The sequence below is a fragment of the Glycine max genome, chromosome 18 (assembly GCF_000004515.6).
Source record: "Glycine max cultivar Williams 82 chromosome 18, Glycine_max_v4.0, whole genome shotgun sequence".
Lineage (NCBI taxonomy): Eukaryota > Viridiplantae > Streptophyta > Magnoliopsida > Fabales > Fabaceae > Glycine > Glycine max.
The window spans coordinates 3,998,669-4,018,265 of record NC_038254.2 but is presented as its reverse complement, the minus strand read 5'-3'; the positions used below and the strand labels follow the sequence as shown (position 1 = coordinate 4,018,265).

The window sequence follows — 19,597 nt, the reverse complement described above, 5'->3', positions numbered from 1 at the left end:
GTGCTTGCTTCAAATCATAAAGTGCTTTTCTTAGTCTTAACACTTTGCTTTCTTTGCCTTTAGACACAAATCCTTGTGGCTGCTCCACATAGATCTCTTCTTCAAGTATGTCGTTAAGGAAGGCGGATTTGACATCTAGTTGATGGATACTCCATCCTTTTTGTGACACAAGAGCTATTAGAGCTCTTATGGTATCAAGACGAGCTACTAGTGCAAATGTCTCATTGTAGTCAATTTCGGGTTGCTGTGAGTAACCCTTAGCTACTAGCCTTGCCTTGTGTTTCTGTATGGTGCCATCAGGGTTGAGCTTTGTCTTATAGACTCACTTAACCCCAATGATATCTTTTCCATGGGGATGATTTACTAACTCCCATGTGTTTTTTTTCTCGATCATCTGTATCTCTTCTTCCATTGCCTTGATCCATACTTCTTGCTTTGACGCTTCTTCAATGCTTCCAAGTTCAAGTATGGCCAAGTTATAGGTTTCATATATGTCCACCAAAGATCTTACTCGTCTTGGAGTAGACTCTGGTGATGATAGTTCTTGATCTTGTTGTTGTGGTGGAGGTGAAGGTGGTTCACCTGGGTCTTCTTCCTCAGCTTATTCTTGAGGTCGTTGAGCGGGTATAAGAACATTCTTCTCCACTTTTTCTTCATCCCAATTCCAAGAAGCGTACTCATCAACTTCAACATCTCGACTGATGACGAGTTTCTTAGTTTGCAAGTTGTAGACACGGTAGCCCTTAGAGATATTGCTATACCCAAGGAAGATACCTCGTATAGTCTTGTCTTCAAGCTTGTGCCTCTTCACGTCTGGAATATGAATGTAGCATATAGATCCAAAGACCCTTAGGTGCTTTGCTGATGGCTTCTTCCTGTTCCAAGCTTTAATTGGAGTCTTGTCTTTTACAGACTTAGTTGGACATCTATTGAGTATGTAAACAGCAGTGTAGACTACTTCAGCCCAAAATATGTTAGGTAGTCCCTTCTCCTTGAGCATCGATCTAGCCATTTTCATAATTGTGCGATTCTTTCTCTCGGACACTCCATTTTGTTGAGGAGAATATGCGACTGTAAGTTGTCGCTCAATGCCTTCATCCTCACAAAATCTTTCAAACTTGCGAGAGGTGTACTCTTTGTCGCGATCACTTCTTAGTACTTTTATCCGTTTCCCATTTTGATTTTCAGCAAGGGCCTTGAACTTTTTGAATACTCCATATACTTCTTATTTTTCTTTTAGAAAATATACCCATGTCATTCTAGAGAAGTCATCAATGAAGAATATGAAGTACCTGTTGTTCTCATGTGATGGCGTCCTCATTGGTCCACAGACGTCCGTATGTATCAGCTCCAATAGATCTTTCGCTCTCCATGCTCCGCTTGTTGAGAAAGGAAATCGGTGTTGCTTACCAAGGAGATATCCTTCACACACTTCATTGTTCTCTTTTATGCTTGGAAGATCTCTCATCATGTTCTTCTTATGTAATAACTTCAAGGCATGTGTGTTGAAGTGGCCAAATCTTCGATGCCATAGCCATGAATCATCAACTTGTACCTTCATGGCAATGTTTGTTGCATATTTTAAATTTAGAGGAAAGCTTCTATTGCTCTTATTCATCTTTACTTGGGCTATCTCAGACCTTTTATTTTGTTGTCTAAGATTTTGCATACACCTCCTTCAAAGTGAAGTGTGTAGCCTCTCTCCATCATTTGGCCAATGCTTAGAAGATTTTCTTTTAGGCTGGGAACTAGTAAGACATCATGGATGAGTCGCGTACCTTTATATGTCTCCACCATGACAGTGCCTTTGCCTTTTGATTCAACCACACTTCCATTTCCCAGTCGAACTTTGACTTTGACAGACTCATCAATGCTTTTGAAAATAGTCTCATCCTTGGCCATGTGATTGCTGCATCCACTATCCAAGTACCAGCTTCCTCCCTTTTCTTTTATTGAGTCTTGAGTGGCATAGAACATACATTGTTCTTGATCATGCTCCTCTGCGATATTGGCTTGATGCCTATTTTTGTTGCGACAATTTTTCTCTACGTGCCTAAACTTCTTGCAATGGTTGCATTGTGGCATATTACAGAACCAACAATTTTTCTCTGCGTGGCCTTGCCTTTTGCATATATTGCATGGAGGATTTTTATTTGTTTTATTCTTAAGGAAATTCCTAGAACCTTCTCTTCTTTTGGAAGTTTCTCCATAATTTTTCTTTCCTCCATTTTCTTTGTTTTGGGGCTGAAATTTAAACTTTGACCAGAAGGCATTTTCAAGTGTATCTTCTTTATGCCTATACAGTTTTTGCTCTTATGCTTCAAGAGAGCCCACAAGTTCTGTCTCATATTGAGTGGACAAATCTTTGGTTTCCTCAATCGTTGTCACGATTGGGTTAAACTTTTGGGGCATAGTAATTAGAATTTTCTCAATAATTTTCTTGTCAAGAATATCTTCCCCAAATGCTCTCATTTGATTAACTATTTCTTTAACTTTAGAATAGTAATCTTTAACTGTCCCAGACTCCTTCATCTTCAATAGTTCAAAATCTCTTCTTAGAGATTGAAGTTTAATGACACGTACCTTAACACTTCCTTGAAACTTCTCCTGCAATGTGTTTCACGCTTCTTTGGCAGTCTTAGCTCCCATAATTCTTGGGAAGATTGGATCAGTCACTGCTTGTTTCAAGGTGAACAACGCCTTTGAATTTTTTTGTTTATTTTTCTTCAACTCTTTTTCTTGAAATGCATTAAGAGCTGAAGTATCCGTGGGAACAATGAAGCCTTCTTCTACTATGTCCCATAAATCTTGAGATGAAAAATATGTTTCCATTTTAACACGCCAGAAATCATAATTTTCACCATTGAAGATAGGGACAGAAATAGTTGACGATTGAGTAGTGTTATCCATAGCTTAAAAAAATATTATTGGAGTGGGTTAATAGCAAAGGAAATTTTTGAAGTAGTTGGGAGGATTTTGGAATAGTAGGTAGGTAATATAACTTCGCCCAATGTATGATCGAACGTAGCTTTGATACCACTGTTGGTAGTTGATTAGATGATAGTTAATAGTTGATAGTTTTAGAGAATTGTTTTAGAAAGAAGACTATGTCATTGATTTCTTAGATGATCAATTACAACATACCAATTGCCTATTTATAGGCTCAAGTCACCAACCTCTCAATGGTGGTGAATGTTTCTACATTACTTTAGGTCTTTCTAGAGTTTTCATGATAGATTAGTATCATGATAGTTCTAGATTCTTCTATCTTATACATACACTTATAGTTCTAAATTGTTCTACTATATTCATACACATTATAGTTCTAGATTGTTCTACCATATTCATACACACTATAGTTCTAGGATATTATACTATTTTCATACATATTATATTTAAGAATATTCTAGAAATTTGTAGCTATTTCAATAGCTTTTAAAGACTTCAGCAAAAGGCCCTCTTCATTGCAAGGCTTGTAGACAGTGGACCAGCTTTTTAGAGTCCACTTCTAAAATTTCTCATCCTCTTGCCCACCAATTTGATCAAACATGCAGGCTATAAATAAACTTGAAATGAATAAGTTAGCATATTTTGAATGGTGCTTTGAACCAGAGCAACCTGCCCATGATAGAGAGCATACTTTTAGCAATATGTTGAAGATACATTTTTTTCTACTTCAGTTGTTTCAAGGGTTTTCATGAAATATTAGTTAACTCATTAAAACTTAAGAGTACTTGTTTGTTTTATAGATAAAGTGGTTTTTAAAGAATTTTCTCTTTTAATGAACACAACAAGGAAAGGGCTAAATAGCCATCAAATTTAGTGACTGAAATTAATTCATCACTAACAATGATTGACTTCAACAGGTGTTAGTTAGAAGAGTAGATTACATGATTTTTATCCCAGGAAAAAGGAGAATACGGGGACCAAAAAGGATATTAGAAAAAATCATCAAGAAAGATCTTAGACTTAATAATATTTTTGAAACTTAAGCTTTTAATCATGTCGATTTGTCCCTGGTCATAAATTATCCACCAAATTTGATTTTTTAGAATGTGATTTTAAACTTAACTCAATCCCAAAAGTTAACTCGTAGATAAAGATTGTTCCCCACTTATGTATATACTCTATCTTGCCACATTATCTGTAGTCGATGTGAGACTTTTATTTTTCCCCTACACTTATCATTGCAGAGGAGGACCTTGAGCATCATGCTAATAATGTCTAGAACAACCACATAGACAAGATTGAAGACGACTATTGATTATTGTCTTCATTTTTTTTATTTCCATTTTTCAGTGGTGTATATTTTTATATGACTTTATTAGTGTTTCCTTTTTTTTTAACGTTGTGTACAATTTATATAGCATTGTATGACAATACACTTTATTTAGTTGTTATAGTGTTTTGTTTTTAGTTTGAGTCTGCCTAGCAGGGGTGAGCTAGATCTAACCCATCTTCAAACCCAACCCAGCCCAAGTTGACTTGGATGGATTTGAGTTTTAAAAATTTGGCCCAGTACATATTTTGAAGACAGGATCAGGTTATGTCTCGGGTTTTCCGGACTATTTTTTGGTCAGCAAAAGGAAACATTTATTATTATAAACAAGGTACCAGGTAGAGGTACCAAATACAGAAAATAGAGACCAACAAAAAGGTTATGTTGTATTTGTATCAACCCTAGATATAAATACTGGATAACCTTCTCAAAGCTATACCAGTTTGCAATAACTTATGCTTCCGTACGCCAAAGCATAGATGATAGAACCCTCTTACAAGTTACACGGGTGTCTTCCGGTACATTATAAACCCCATCACAGTCCACCTAATTCTTTCGGGACATAATAAAGGTCATGAAAGCATAAGTCCTATGCAGTATTACGTATGGCCATGGAACAATTCCCCCAAACTCAAAAACTGCGATGCAAACCACCTCACTCCTGCTTCCCTAAACAAGCGTTCATGCATGATCTTCATCCATCTCCAAAAATACAAGCTGCTGGATTACTTGTCCACATCACATACGAACAATTAAAACTAGGGAGCTTGTTGTGTAGCCAGGACCCGCAGTACAAAAATCTTGTTAATCAGTGCACATTAAACACTCCATTGACATTATCACTTTTCTCTATCTCCATTTTCTTGTCATATCATTTTTATAGTATCTCTCTCTAGTATTTCTTTTACTCAGAGTGTCTTTAAGAATAAGAGTGTCTATACATATATTTTTCTATAAAGCAGTAGTGGAACCTGTGCATTGGATGATTTAAATAAATAACAAAACAAAGAAGAAGGGAGAGTAAAAAAGTGAGTAAAAAATAAAAAATAAAAACTTAAAAAAACTGTCTAGCCTGCATAAGGCCTCACCTAGCCATTTATTGAAAAGGTCATGCTTAGGTTTTTTAAAAAGCCGGTTTATTTAAACTTAAAAAAAAAGTCTAATAAACCTAGTAGGTGAATCTGTTTATTTATTTATGTGTATGGCATTTCAAATAAGAAATTCTTTGAAGGTAATTAATTACACCGACTCCCCCCTGAAGTTTACTCTAATTATGCCTCCTTTTTTTCAACCTACACAAATCCTCCTAATTTTTTGGGTCTCATAACAGTAACACCCACTACCTCCTAATGCCGTTGAATTGTTAACGGATTTGTGCGTGTCAGTGGCACATGATTTTTTTAATGATGTTTTCTTCCAAAAACACCCTTATCCTCTTCCTTTATCTCCACTTCCAATTTCTTGTTCTGAAAACTCTAACTCCAGTAACTGTCTCTCTCTTCAATGAATTAAAGTCTACATTATGCAGCGCACACTACCCTCTTCAATGAAACACAATATTAGCAAGGCAATCTACTGTTAATAAGAGTGAAGGGTTTCCAGTGACTGTCATGATAAATGATACATTAAGCACAACAAATTGAACTTCCAAAATCCCAGCAATGTGAGAGTAAAACTACACCAGGGCTTCCAAAATCAGAAACATTTATTTTCGACCAATTGTATACTTATGGTTATTTGGTGATTATGATTGGAAGGGGGAGACCTCTTCCGGCAGTGAATGGTTGAACAAGTTTGACAAAAAACGGTGACAGGAAGATGTCAATTTCAGATTTGAATGAGTTTCCCGGGGTATGCGAAGCAGTTTCTCCACATGGTCAAAGTCGTGGTCAGCCCAAAAGACACAAACCTGTTCACAGAACTCAGACTCATCTGGGAGATACTCAGACCAGAGTTTCAGGAGACGGGGAAGGAGTTTCATGACGCACTCAGAGGCCATGATCTTCTCCAAAGATGGAGACATGCTCATAAATTGTGTGTCCTCGACCAAATCAGATCAGATCTCCGGTCTCTGTCTCCAAAAGCTGGAAACCATGTGTGTTTGTGCTGTTAAAAAAATTTCCGATCAGATCTCCTCGACCTCCACCACCGCAATGCCTAGTCAAAATGGTGTAACTGCTTCCTTTGCGTCATCCCCAAACTTCCTAGTCCAGAGAGTGTTTGCATTTGGTCAGGTTGAGGAATGGGGAGAAGTTGGAAACGCTCTACAAATGCACCGAAGTAATCTTTGTAGGTCTCAGCTAGAATGAGCACTCCGGCGAGTCCTATTTTGATGACGGGCCAGAGAGAAATGTCACCCCATCCCTAACCTGTAGTCGTTAAAGGAGACGGGCAATTATGGATTAACATAAAGTTAATTTTTTTTTCAAAAACTAATGGAAGATAGATGCTGCTACGGTCAGGGGGCTTAAAGTAATGTTATAAAATAGATGAGTGTCAGAGTGTAATAACTCCAAACCTTAAGGAGAGTCTATGTAATTTACTCAGTTCTTTAATGATAACTTTCAATGATAGAGTCCTTGGATCAAATAATAAACATTTTTCATCAGACGATTCACATTATCATTGTTGTTGCATCCACTATCACTATTGCCACCATTGCCTTGTCCCTGTCACCAGCACCCCAACACCAATCCCACTCTTGTAGTCGCCAGCATCACCGTCACCATTATCATTACTATCATCATTGTGGTTGTTATCACCATGCATTATGACCACTATCACTATTGTTGCTACTGCCATTATAACCATCGTCACTTCTGCAACCACCACTGTTATCGTTGGAGCCACCACAACACTACACCAAAAATAACTTTCAGTGGAAATTATTATGCATTCTAACAGCAAAAAAATTGGCGCCAATGTATTTAGGGTACTCAGAGAATTGAAATTATTTATGGGGTTGGTAAAAATATTACTGGAAGCTTTAGCGAATGGTTTTTTCAGCGGCAATTAATATGGCCACTATTATTACATTTAAAAACCTTTATAATTGCCGGCAATAACTAGCCTGTTCAGTTCCTGAAATTTTTGTCCCTTCTTATCTCTCTTTCCCATGATATATGCCAATTCCAGGCATGACATTGATTTAGCATACAAAGAATATCTCATTACTGTACAAGGTAGATAACATGTAGCAACATAAGTTACTATATATATGCACTACAAACACATATTACATAAGTCAGATGGTATGAAAAGAAAATGGAGGCTATTTTTCTAAAAGGTTACTTTTCTAAGGAAAAAGGCATTAGAAACATCAGTTAACGTTATGCTGTGACGTTCTTGACTACAAACTTCATTGAGAGGAGTTCACAGCATTGCCAAAGTTCTTTCAAATAAACTGTTTGATAGTTGCTTCTTGCTTTTCCTATCATTATTAATTATTAAATAGACAGAGAGAGGACATTGGAACAATTAAAAATATTTGAAATTAATCATAATAAATCATTTGAAGAGAACAAATATGATTGCAACCTGCATGTTCGGAATACTGATATCAATTTGACAGAGGGGCACATAATACGAATGCCAGAACGCCAGCTTCACCGGGCATTGGACCAATTAACTCACTATTTTTTTGATAATTTTATTTATGCAGCAATTCTGAACGAAAATTCTAAAAAGGGTCTTCAAATGTGATTTGGTAACAAGATAGCAATTTTAACATAGATAATTATGAAAATGAGTACAAATTTCAATCAAAGGGAAACGTAATTGAAAGATTAAGATAATGTAAGGCCACTGTACGACTTTTGTCTCTGTATATGAACTACTTGTTGATAACTTGACAATGAAAGAAGGACTCCATTGGTTATTTAATGAATTCCCTGAACCTTTTCCTTAGAATTTTATGGATCAATGATTTTCTCGATGACTTTTAACCCCAAAAACCTAAGTTATGAGACTGACGTGCTCCACGATAGGAAGACTCTAAAGTAGAATAGAAACCATCCACGAGGCAGTTTCTACATCCGTCCACAACGTGGCTAGCTTAGACTTTTCAGCCAGTATAATCAATCAAGATGTTAATTTGATTTGTACATAACCTAAATCGTTGCATGTATACAGATTATCATATGGTATTGACTATATCATCTGACATTAATTGATTAGCCCCACAGTCTGACGTATTTTATTAGATTAGTTTTCTTTTTTTTTTTAAAAGGCTTTATATTTTTAAATTGACAAACAAGTTAGGTTATAAGTCTTGCCTTGTACAAACTACAGAAGATCAGGCATTTATGCTATTTTAAAAAAAAATAGTCATATTGAATAATAGGATATTTATCTTCTTTAGGCACCATCTATTTATTAGTTGTTCACTTGTTAATTTGGCTTTCTATTAGCACCTTTCTTTTGCTGTATAAATACGCAGCTTTATTGCTGAATATAATAAGCTTTCTATAGTCTCAATTTCCTCTTTGTTTCCTTCTTACTCAAGCACTCCATATTTGCACTAATCAACAAAACCTTTGGAATATCAATGTAATTTGATATTTAAATTAAGATTTACAAATAATTATAACCATCTTTAACAATAAGTTGAACAAAAATTTTCTTTTTCATCATACACTTAATCATCGAGCCGGTACTATAGAATTGGAGGCCGTAGCATAAGTAGTAGAGGAACCAGTCGAAGCAGAGAAATCTCTGTGGGGCCTTAAATTTGACTCAATAAAGATAGGCATCGAAGGTCTCATATGCTCAAGTAAGTCATTACTACTGAGTAGGACTACTACTTCAGACAAGGCTGGCCTCATTGCAGCCGATGCTTGAGTGCACAACAAAGCAATGCTTATGACTTTCTTCACTTCTTCTGCATCATAGCTATTAGAGTCTAAGCTTTTGTCTACTAACTCCACGTGCATGCCTCTCTCATACAACTTCCACGCCTGTTGTAGTCAAAACCAAGGGTCATATTGTAAAATGTTACAAGAAAACAAACAATTTTTGGTACATATTTATGGGAAATTTCTTACTTGTCGAAGAAGGTATTCATCCTCATCATCATCAACAACCTTGGCATCAATACTCTTTTGACCACTTATAATTTCTAGGACTACAATTCCATAGCTGTATGTATCAGCCTTTTCTGATAATTGACCATGGAGTGCATACTCAGGTGCTGTGTATCCCCTGACAAGGGCATAACATTTATGCCACATATATAATTAAGAAATTATGAGACTATTCTGCATGTGGCGGCAGTATATTTAATTTTACTATTTAAAATTTTCAAGCTGAAGCATTGGTATTTTGACTTACAATGTCCCAGCAAATCTTGTGCTAAGATGAGATTGGTCCCCTGGTAGGAGCTTCACCAACCCAAAATCAGATATTTTGGGTTGAAGTTCTTCATCCAAGAGGATATTGCCACTCTTAATATCTCTATGTATGATAGAAACATGAAATTCCTCATGTAGATAGGCCAATCCCCTTGCTGTTCCCAAAATTATATCATAGCGTTGTTTCCAGTTGAGGGAGCCTTTTCTTTTTCCTATTTCCCAAGTTTATATGCTCAAAAGATTAAAGGAGAAAGAGGGTTAAGAAAGTAAAACTTACACAAATAACATGTTGGTTACCAAATAAGAATTTGTCTAGGCTGGCGTTTGCCATGTATTCATAAACAAGGATTCTTTCTTGGCCTTTACTGCAACAACCAAGGAGCCGAACAAGATTTCTATGATGAACATTACTTATAAGCATTACTTCACTTTCAAATTCATCATCTATGTTGCTGGAATTTCCTGAAATTAATTTTTTGACTGCAACAACTTTCCCATTTTTCATAGTCCCCTATTCCATCAATAGCATCAGAATTAAAAATTATCACTAGATCGATGTATGTGTTTATAATTAGTATTGTCTTTGATCTTAGCATATTTTATGGAGATCCCGGGTGACAAGTTTATATTAAAAAGATAAGAAAAACTATTAGAATTGCAATTGAAATGTAAGGAACTATTAAAGTTTACCTTGTATACAGCACCAAAGCCTCCTTCTCCAAGTTTATTTTTCTCACTAAATTTTTTCGTTGCAGCTTTCAAGTCATTATACTTGTACCTGGTTAGACCTTTCAGCTCAGTTGCTCCCATTATGGTACCTGCAATGTAAAATACGAGTTTGTTTTTTCTTTATAAACAAATAAAGTGATGGATTCATAACAATGTTTTTTTTCCCTTAAAATCAAAGACATGCTAATTGTGTAATAGATGGATACAGCATCACATAAGGACTTTCCGAATAGTTACTATTTTTTAATTTTATCCAAACACACACTTACTTCTAGAAACTCTCTTTGGACTTTGGGATCTTCTATGCCACCGAAATGATGAAATAAGGATCACAACAAGGAGTGCACCTGCAAGACCACCACCAATAACAACCCACTTCTTAATTGAACCTCCTCCTCCTTCAAAACAGAAAAGAAGTTTACCTCAAATATTCCAAATGGTATCCCTTTAAGATGTTGATATTACAGTATAACAAGAGCGGTAGTAATACGTTTTTAACGAAATCTTTATTAATAGTTAAAATTTAGAATTTATTTTTTAAGAACTATCAATATAATTTTTTTTATAGTGCATCTCAATCAATCATAAGTCATATTAGGTATAATTTTTAAGATAATTATTGTAAAAGTTAATAAGCTTATCATACATGTTAATTTAATTTAAAATAGGATGATGGAATAAAAACTCTTTACACTTTCAGTGGATGCATTATTTTCTCTAAAATTTTCTGGACAAGGAAACTGAATTATAACTGAGACTCCTTAAAGAAATGGAGCTCATAAAATTTTATAATTTTCAAGATATTTCGATGATAATATAGTGTTACAAAAGGTATCTCTTCTGAGAAGATAGAAATATATTTATACCATATGAGATGGCACCACTCTAGCCCTTTTCTATTCATTCAAGTCAAAATTTACTAAATGAAGTTAAGGATTTTGTACCTTGTTTTAAGAAGGGACTGATATCAATGGTTTGGTTATCTGCAAAGAAAGGTGTCTCCGAGTATCTCATAAAGCACACTTGAGGATCGACTCCCCGACCATTTGTATTTGGAAGACAATCTTGTATGCCACTTTGTTCAATTGACAAACAATCCAAGCAAGTGAGTTGTGTGAGAGTTTCAGCACATTGTGCAATGGCATAGATTGCACCACCAGCCACTTGTGTCTTGGTAGCTGCAAAGTAGCCACTAATTTTGGGTGTCGCTTTTTGTAAATCCATCAGCACTTGACGTCCAACTGTACCAAAAGCAGTGCTTTCATCTACAGTCTGATTTCCACAAAGCGTGTCGCTGCTAGAAATAATGAGACTGCGGTCCAAGAACTCATTGTTGCCGTACCTCAACAGTCAGACACATTCAAAAGCATCAAACATCCAAGTCAATCAATTCTGACTTAGTTTTTCATTAACTGCCAACCTACATATTATTGTGATGAAAACAGATCGAAGAACTCTAATCCACACAGTCTTTGATAATATATAATATAAACACCTAGCTTCTTGATAATTTGTGTTAATGATAATTCATCCTAGATGTTCGAGTCAGATAAGATCACTATAGTTGATAAACCTATTGTCTTTGCATATTTAAGGAAATTGCATACTCAACATCACTAATTAGGCTCAAACAATCTTGTGACATTTGAAATACTCATTCGGTGTTTTTTTGTTTTTGACATGTTTAAAACTCAGTCCTACAACTCTAAATCACGAACTGAAACTGAAAGAAATTGCGCCAGAATCACTGGACTCACGATGAAGCAGAGAAGACTATGTGCTTTTAGCATATAGGATCTACTTGCTGCTTCCAAACAAGGAAGTTCTTATCGGTGAGTTTTTCCGATATCGAATAGTAGTAGAAAGATGCCGGAGGAGCATCATCTGCCGACAAAGAAGCAGGAACCCGCGTTGAAGCCAGAAAAGAAAAGGCTAAGTTTGAACAGGCTCTTCCATGTTCAGCGGCCAAGCATGATTTGTAACACGGCTTTGAAGCTCTGATTACCATATTACAAACTGATATCTAAAATTAATGAAAAGTGTGTAATGATTTTATTACTTGCTGAAAACTCAGTGTTGAACATTTATAGACACTCAGATAGAGTCCTCTGAAGCTAATGACTCAATGCTGATTCAGCACACAGTTATAACTGACTAACAATTGGTTACAGAGACTGTAATCACCTGCTACAAGATCTATATTATTAGTATATGATTCACGATAGGTTCTACCATGCAAGTTTTACCTTTTTAATTCTCTTTACCAATTTTGTCCCCTCTTTCTTCTCTTTTCTTTCATCTACCTCAAATCCCTTACGGCCTTACCTTACCTCCTCCATTACCCCACCCATTCTGTCACTCTCACACATGAACCCATCAAACACTAATTTCACAAAATCTCACCCATCAAAGCATGTAAAAGACCAAGATTTGAATTGAAAGTACTATAATTATTAAATTTATGAATTGTTCATATTCCTTATGAAACAAACTAATCAAAATTGGAATTGACCTGTAACATGATGTGCAGCAGAGAGAAAAAGGGAACATATGATGTCTACCACTGTGACTTTTGCCGCAAACCACCATGCACCATTGCCGGAGGGGATTTCCGGCAGCAAAGTTTCATTTTTGTTAAAATTGCTACAAATTTCTAGAATATTCTTAAATATAATATGTATGAAAATAATAGAATATCCTAGAACTATATTGTGTATGAATATGATAGAACAATCTAGAACTATAATGTATATGAATATGATAGAACAATCTAGAACTATAAGTGTATGTATAAGATAGAAGAATCTAGAACTATCATGATACTAATCTATCATGAAAACTCTAGAAAGACCTAAAGTAATGTAGAAACATTCACCACCATTGAGAGGTTGGTGACTTGAGCCTATAAATAGGCAATTGGTATGTTGTAATTGATAATCCAAGAAATCAATGGTATAGCCTTCTTTCTAAAATAATTCTCTAAAACTATCAACTATCAACTATCATCTAATCAACTACCAACAGTGCTATCAGAGCTACGTTCGGTCATACATTGGGCATAGTTATATTACCTACCTACCATTCCAAAATCCTCCCAACTACTTCAAAAATTTCCTTTGTACTATTAACTCACTCCAATAATATTTTTTCTAAGCTATGGATAACACTACTCAATCGTCAACTATTTCTGTCCCTATCTTCAATGGTGAAAATTATGATTTCTGGGATGTTAAAATGGAAACATATTTTTCATCTCAAGATTTATGGGACATAGTAAAAGAAGGCTTCATTGTTCCTGTGGATACTTCAACTCTTAATGCATCTCAAGAAAAAGAGTTGAAGAAAAATAAACAGAAAAATTCAAAGGCGTTGTTCACCTTGCAACAAGCGGTGACTGATCTAATTTTTCCAAGAATTATGGGAGCTAAGACTGCCAAAGAAGCGTGGAACACATTGCAGAAGGAGTTTCAAGGAAGTGTTAAGGTAGGTGTCGTTAAACTTCAATCTCTAAGAATAGATTTTGAACTATTGAAGATAAAGGAGTCTGAGACAGTTAAAGATTACTATTCTAGAGTTAAAGAAATAGTTAATGAGTTAAAGAAATAGTTAATCAAATGAGAGCTTTTGGGGAAGATATTCTTGACAAGAAAATTGTTGAGGAAATTCTAATTACTATGCCCCAAAAGTTTGACCCAATCATGATAACGATTGAGGAAACCAAAGATTTGTCCACTCAATCAGAGACAAAACTTATGGGCTCTCTTGAAGCATATGAGCAAAGACTGTATAGGCATAAAAAAGATACACTTGAAAATGCCTTCCAGTCAAAGTTTAAATTTTAGCCCCAAAACAAAAAAAATGGAGGAAAGAAAAATTATGGAGAAACTTCCAGAAGAAGAGAAGGTTCTAGGAATTTCCTTAAGAACAAAACAGATAAAAATCCTCCATGCAATATATGCAAAAGGCAAGGCCACGCAGAGAAAAATTGTTGGTTTTGTAATATGGCACAATGCAACCATTGCAAGAAGTTCGGGCACATAGAGAAAAATTGTTGCAACAAAAATAGGCATCAAGCCAATATCGCAGAGGAGCATGATCAAGAGCAATGTATGTTCTATACCACTCAAGACTCAATAAAAGAAAAGGGAGGAAGCTGATACTTGGATAGTAGATGTAGTAATCACATGGCCAAGGATGAGACTATTTTCAAAAGCATTGATGAATCTGTCAAAGTCAAAGTTCAACTGGAAAATGGAAGTGTGGTTGAATCAAAAGGCAAAGGCACTGTCATGGTGGAGACAGATAAAGGTACGCGACTCATCTATGATGTCTTACTAGTTCCCAGCCTAAAACAAAATCTTCTAAGCATTGGCCAAATGATGGAGAGAGGCTATACACTTCACTTTGAAAGAGGTATATGCAAAATCTTAGACAACAAAAATAAAAGGTTTGAGATAGCCCAAGTAAAGATGAATAAGGCAATAGAAGCTTCCCTCTAAATTTAAAATATGCAACAAACATTGTCATGAAGGTACAAGTTGATGATTCATGGGCTATGGCATTGAAGATTTGGCCACTTCAACACACATACCTTGAAGTTGTTACATGAGAAGAACATGATGAGAGATCTTCCAAGCATAAAGAAGAACAATGAAGTGTGTGAAGGATGTCTCCTTGGTAAGCAACACCGATTTCCTTTCTCAATAAGCGGAGCATGGAGATCGAAAGATCTATTGGAGCTGATACATACGGACGTCTGTGGACCAATGAGGACGCCATCACATGAGAACAACAGGTACTTCATACTCTTCATTGATGACTTCTCTAGAATGACATGGGTATATTTTCTAAAAGAAAAATCAAAAGTCTTTGGAGTTTTCAAAAAGTTCAAGGCCCTTGTTGAAAATCAAAGTGGAAAACGGATAAAAGTACTAAGAAGTGATCGCGGCAAAGAGTACACCTCTCGCGAGTTTGAAAGATTTTGTGAGGATGAAGGCATTGAGCGACAACTTACAGTCGCATATTCTCCTCAACAAAATGGAGTGTCTGAGAGAAAGAATCGCACAGTTATGGAAATGGATAGATCGATGCTCAAGGAGAAGGGACTACCTAACACATTCTGGGTTGAAGCAGTCTACACTGCTGTTTACATACTTAACAGATGTCCAACTAAGTCTGTAAAAGACAAGACTCCAATTGAAGCTTGGAACGGGAAGAAGCAATCAACAAAGCACCTAAGGGTCTTTGGATCTATATGCTACATTCATATTCCAGACGTGAAGAGGCACAAGCTTGAAGACAAGACTATATGAGGTATCTTCCTTGGGTATAGCAATATCTTTAAGGGCTACCGTGTCTACAACTTGCAAACTAAGAAACTTGTCATCAGTCGAGATGTTGAAGTTGATGAGTACGCTTCTTGGAATTGGGATGAAGAAAAAGTGGAGAAGAACGTTCTTATACCCGTTCAACTACCTCAAGAAGAAGCTGAGGAAGAAGACCCAGGTGAACCACCTTCACCTCCACCACAACAACAAGATTAAGAACTATCATCACCAGAGTCTACTCCAAGACGAGTAAGATCTTTGGTGGACATATATGAAACCTGTAACTTGGTCATACTTGAACCTGGAAGCTTTGAAGAAGCGTCAAAGCAGAAAGTATGAGTCAAGGCAATGGAAGAAGAGATACAGATGATCGAGAAAAACAACACATGGGAGTTAGTAAATCGTCCCCATGGAAAAGATATCATTGGGGTTAAATGGGTCTATAAGACAAAGCTCAACCCTGATGGCACCATACAGAAACACAAGGCGAGGCTAGTAGTTAAGGGTTACTCACAGCAACCCAGAATTGACTACAATGAGACATTTGCACCAGTAGCTCGTCTTGATACCATAAGAGCTCCAATAGCTCTTGCGTCACAAAAAGGATGGAGTATCCATCAACTAGATGTCAAATCCGCCTTCCTTAACGACGTACTTGAAGAAGAGATCTATGTGGAGCAGCCACAAGAATTCGTGTCTGAAGGCAAATAAAGCAAAGTGTTAAGACTAAGAAAAGCACTCTACGGTTTGAAGCAAGCACCTCGAGCATGGTATAGCAGAATCGATCAGTATTTCATGGATCAAGGATTCAGGAGGAGCAAGAGTAAGCCTACACTTTACATCAAGTCTCAAGCTACACGGCCTGACATAATGTATGCTACAAGTCTTCTATCAAGATTCATGCAAAGCCCAAGTCAAATACACTTTGGAGTAGGAAAAAGAATTTTGAGGTATCTACAAGGAACAAAAGAGTTCGGTATATGGTATACTACCGAAACCAACTCAGAATTACTTGGCTACACTGACAGTGATTGGGCAAGTTCGGCAGATGACATGAAGAGTATCTCTGGCTATGCTTTCTCACTAGGATCGGGAATATTCTCTTGGGCATCGAAGAAGCAAGCTACAGTAGCACAATCAACAACAGAAGCATAGTACGTGGCAGCTGCTGAAGCAACGAGTCAAGCTATATGACTTCGTAGGATACTTGAAGACATGGGAGAAAAACAAGATGAGCCTACTAAAATCAATTGCGACAACAAATCAGCAATTGCAATGACGAAGAATCCAGTTCATCACAGCATAACAAAACATATAGCAATCAAGTATCACTTTATCAGAGAAGCTGAAGCAACTAAAGAGATCAAACTCGACTACTGCAGAACAGAAGATCAAAGGCGTTGTCGAGACCAAGATTTGAAGAATTACGAGCTATACTCGGAGTCACAAAAATTTGCATCAAGGAGGAGTGTTGAAATTGTTACAAATTTCTAGAATATTCTTAAATATAATATGTATGAAAACAGTAGAATATCCTAGAACTATAGTATGTATGAATATGGTAGAATAATCTAGAACTATAATGTGTATGAACATGGTAGAACAATCAAGAACTATAAGTGTATGTATAAGATAGAAGAATCTAAAATTATCATGATATTAATCTATCATGAAAACTCTAGAAAGACCTAAAGTAATGTAGAAACATTCACCACCATTGAGAGGTTGGTGACTTGAGCCTATAATGGCATAGCATTCTTTCTAAAACAATTCTCTAAAACTATCAACTATCAACTATCATCTAATCAACTACCAACAATTTTTTTCCTTCCTTCATCCTTTCCTCTTCTCTTCATTTACTTCCCTTTCTCCTTTCTCTTTCATCCTTTAGTTTTTCTCATTCATTTTGTTACCCACGACTGTCAATGACACCACAGCAGTGATGCCACCCTGCACCACCACTTTCTCTTTCTCGCTCCCCCACATGGATGAAGCAACAGTGACCAGCTCATAGTTGAAGGGTCGTGACTGGGTTTTGCATGTTGCAGTTGTGGGTGTCATAGGACAAGAAAACAAGATTGTTGGAAAAAAGGTTGTGATGATCCACCACGTTGATCATGGCCTCGCTGTTGAGAAGGTGTAACCAAATCTATGTTTTGGTAAAGGAAAGGGAAAGGAGGAGACACAGGGAAAGAGAAGAAAGAGCGAGAGGGAAAAGGGTATGATGGGAAAGAAGGAAGAAAAATTAAAAAGAATAAAAGAAAACAAGAAAAATGACAACGTAGAACTCTGAATTAAATAACCAGACATATACAAATTACTTTGATACCATGCAAAAAATGTTTTAATACAAATCTAAATAATAAAAGCAAAATGAACACAAAAAAAGAAGAATCTGCTCTATTGTCAAAATGACTTTTTGCCACAAAAACCAAGCTGCACTTACTCATTTTAGCTCTTTGTTAAAAGTTCTCTCTCTTTCCTCTCTTCAAAGGGTACGTACACACCCAGAGTGTCAAAAAATCATATTTGAATTATCAGCCACAGGAATAAGTACTATTGAACAAATATGAGATGGATGTGTACCTGAGGAAGCAACCGTCATAAACGACGCGGGCAGTATTTCCAGTGGAACAGTTACGTATTCTGGCGGCAGCAGCAGCAAAACAGTTGGTGCAGTCAGTGTTGGAAAGGTAGTTCCTACATTGGAACATGGCAAAGACAGGGTCTGTTCCGGTGGTTGATTGCGCCGTGGCGAAGTGCTTGCTTTGGTTGCTCACCTGCACTCTAAGATCTGCCAAACTTGCATTTAGATTTTGGTGGAAGTTGGACAAATCGCGTACCTTGACTACGGTGCACTCCCATTTGAGTAAAAAGAGTTGAGGGTCTCCAACTGCACCCTCAAAGCTCCACCGTGACCACAACACCAACAAGGTTAAGGCTACCACCTTCATCAGTTGCATTATATTCTTGTGATTCTCAAATTAACTCGATCGGCATATATCTAAGGTTGAAAAGATGGGTTGGTATATGCCTCGGAAAAAAAGTCTCTAGTCTGATATATTTGTTTGCCCATTTTTAATTCTTTTTGGTCTTCTAATATAGTCCAGTCATGATTTTGGTTTCACATTTTTAATCTCACAATTTAGTTTTTATTTTTAAAATTGACGAATTTTATATATCATCTATTTATATTATAATCTTTGCATTTTTTTTACAGTTATCTTTCAATATTTTTAATACTCATTGATATGATTAAGAAATATTTTTAAAAGTAAAATATTATTATATTTGGGTTAAAATATTGATATAATAATTGCTTAATATATGAAAAATATTGATATGATTAAAATATTGATTAATACTCATTGATATATTTAAAAATATTGATTAAAATTTGAAAATTTAAAATATCATTTGATTTGAAAAAAAAGAAAGATAAAACAACTAAATATATGAAAAGGAAATAATAATTCTTACGGGAGACATTGATATGATTATTAAGTGTTGACATGGCTAATACACTTTAATTCCATATATGAATCAGTCATGTCAACACCACATGCATGTATAAACCTTGTCAATATTTCCATTAAATATTTAATGATAAGTTAACATAAATTAAAATTGCTTAATTTTAAAATTATGAAAATCAAAACCAAAAAATTAAAAATAAGGTGACTAATTAAAATTATATGTTATTATATAAAGAGATCAAATTACAATAAAATATTAATCTCTTTCCTTCTTATATATAGCTAACACAAATAGGCCTTGGTTTGAAACTTTCAATTTCCACTAAGGATTTAATTATGATTATATTGAACCATCGTGCTCCTATGAGGCGTGGTCCCGGATAAGCTGCTACCCACCACTCATGGCACTAACAGCGTAGATATTAATTTGAATCTAGC

The 19,597-nt window shown here is 35.9% G+C and overlaps 1 protein-coding gene across 2 annotated transcripts; it reads right to left on the bottom strand.

Annotated features, from left to right (window-relative positions):
* Positions 1-8,768: 8,768 nt before the first annotated feature.
* CRK53 (cysteine-rich receptor-like protein kinase) lies at positions 8,769-18,765 on the bottom strand. Of its 2 annotated transcripts, none has more exons than XM_003552847.5 (8): positions 18,270-18,765; positions 11,301-11,698; positions 10,626-10,754; positions 10,318-10,445; positions 9,925-10,138; positions 9,608-9,839; positions 9,322-9,478; positions 8,769-9,234 (listed from the first exon to the last, which is right to left on the bottom strand). In XM_003552847.5, the coding sequence occupies exons 1-8, from the start codon at positions 18,644-18,646 to the stop codon at positions 8,920-8,922; spliced, it is 1,950 nt and encodes a 649-aa protein (XP_003552895.1). In that variant the 5' UTR covers positions 18,647-18,765; the 3' UTR covers positions 8,769-8,919. The 2 variants fall into 2 exon arrangements, with proteins under 2 accessions (XP_003552895.1, XP_014626593.1); XM_014771107.3 differs by having other exon boundaries at positions 10,626-10,703.
* Positions 18,766-19,597: the final 832 nt, after the last annotated feature.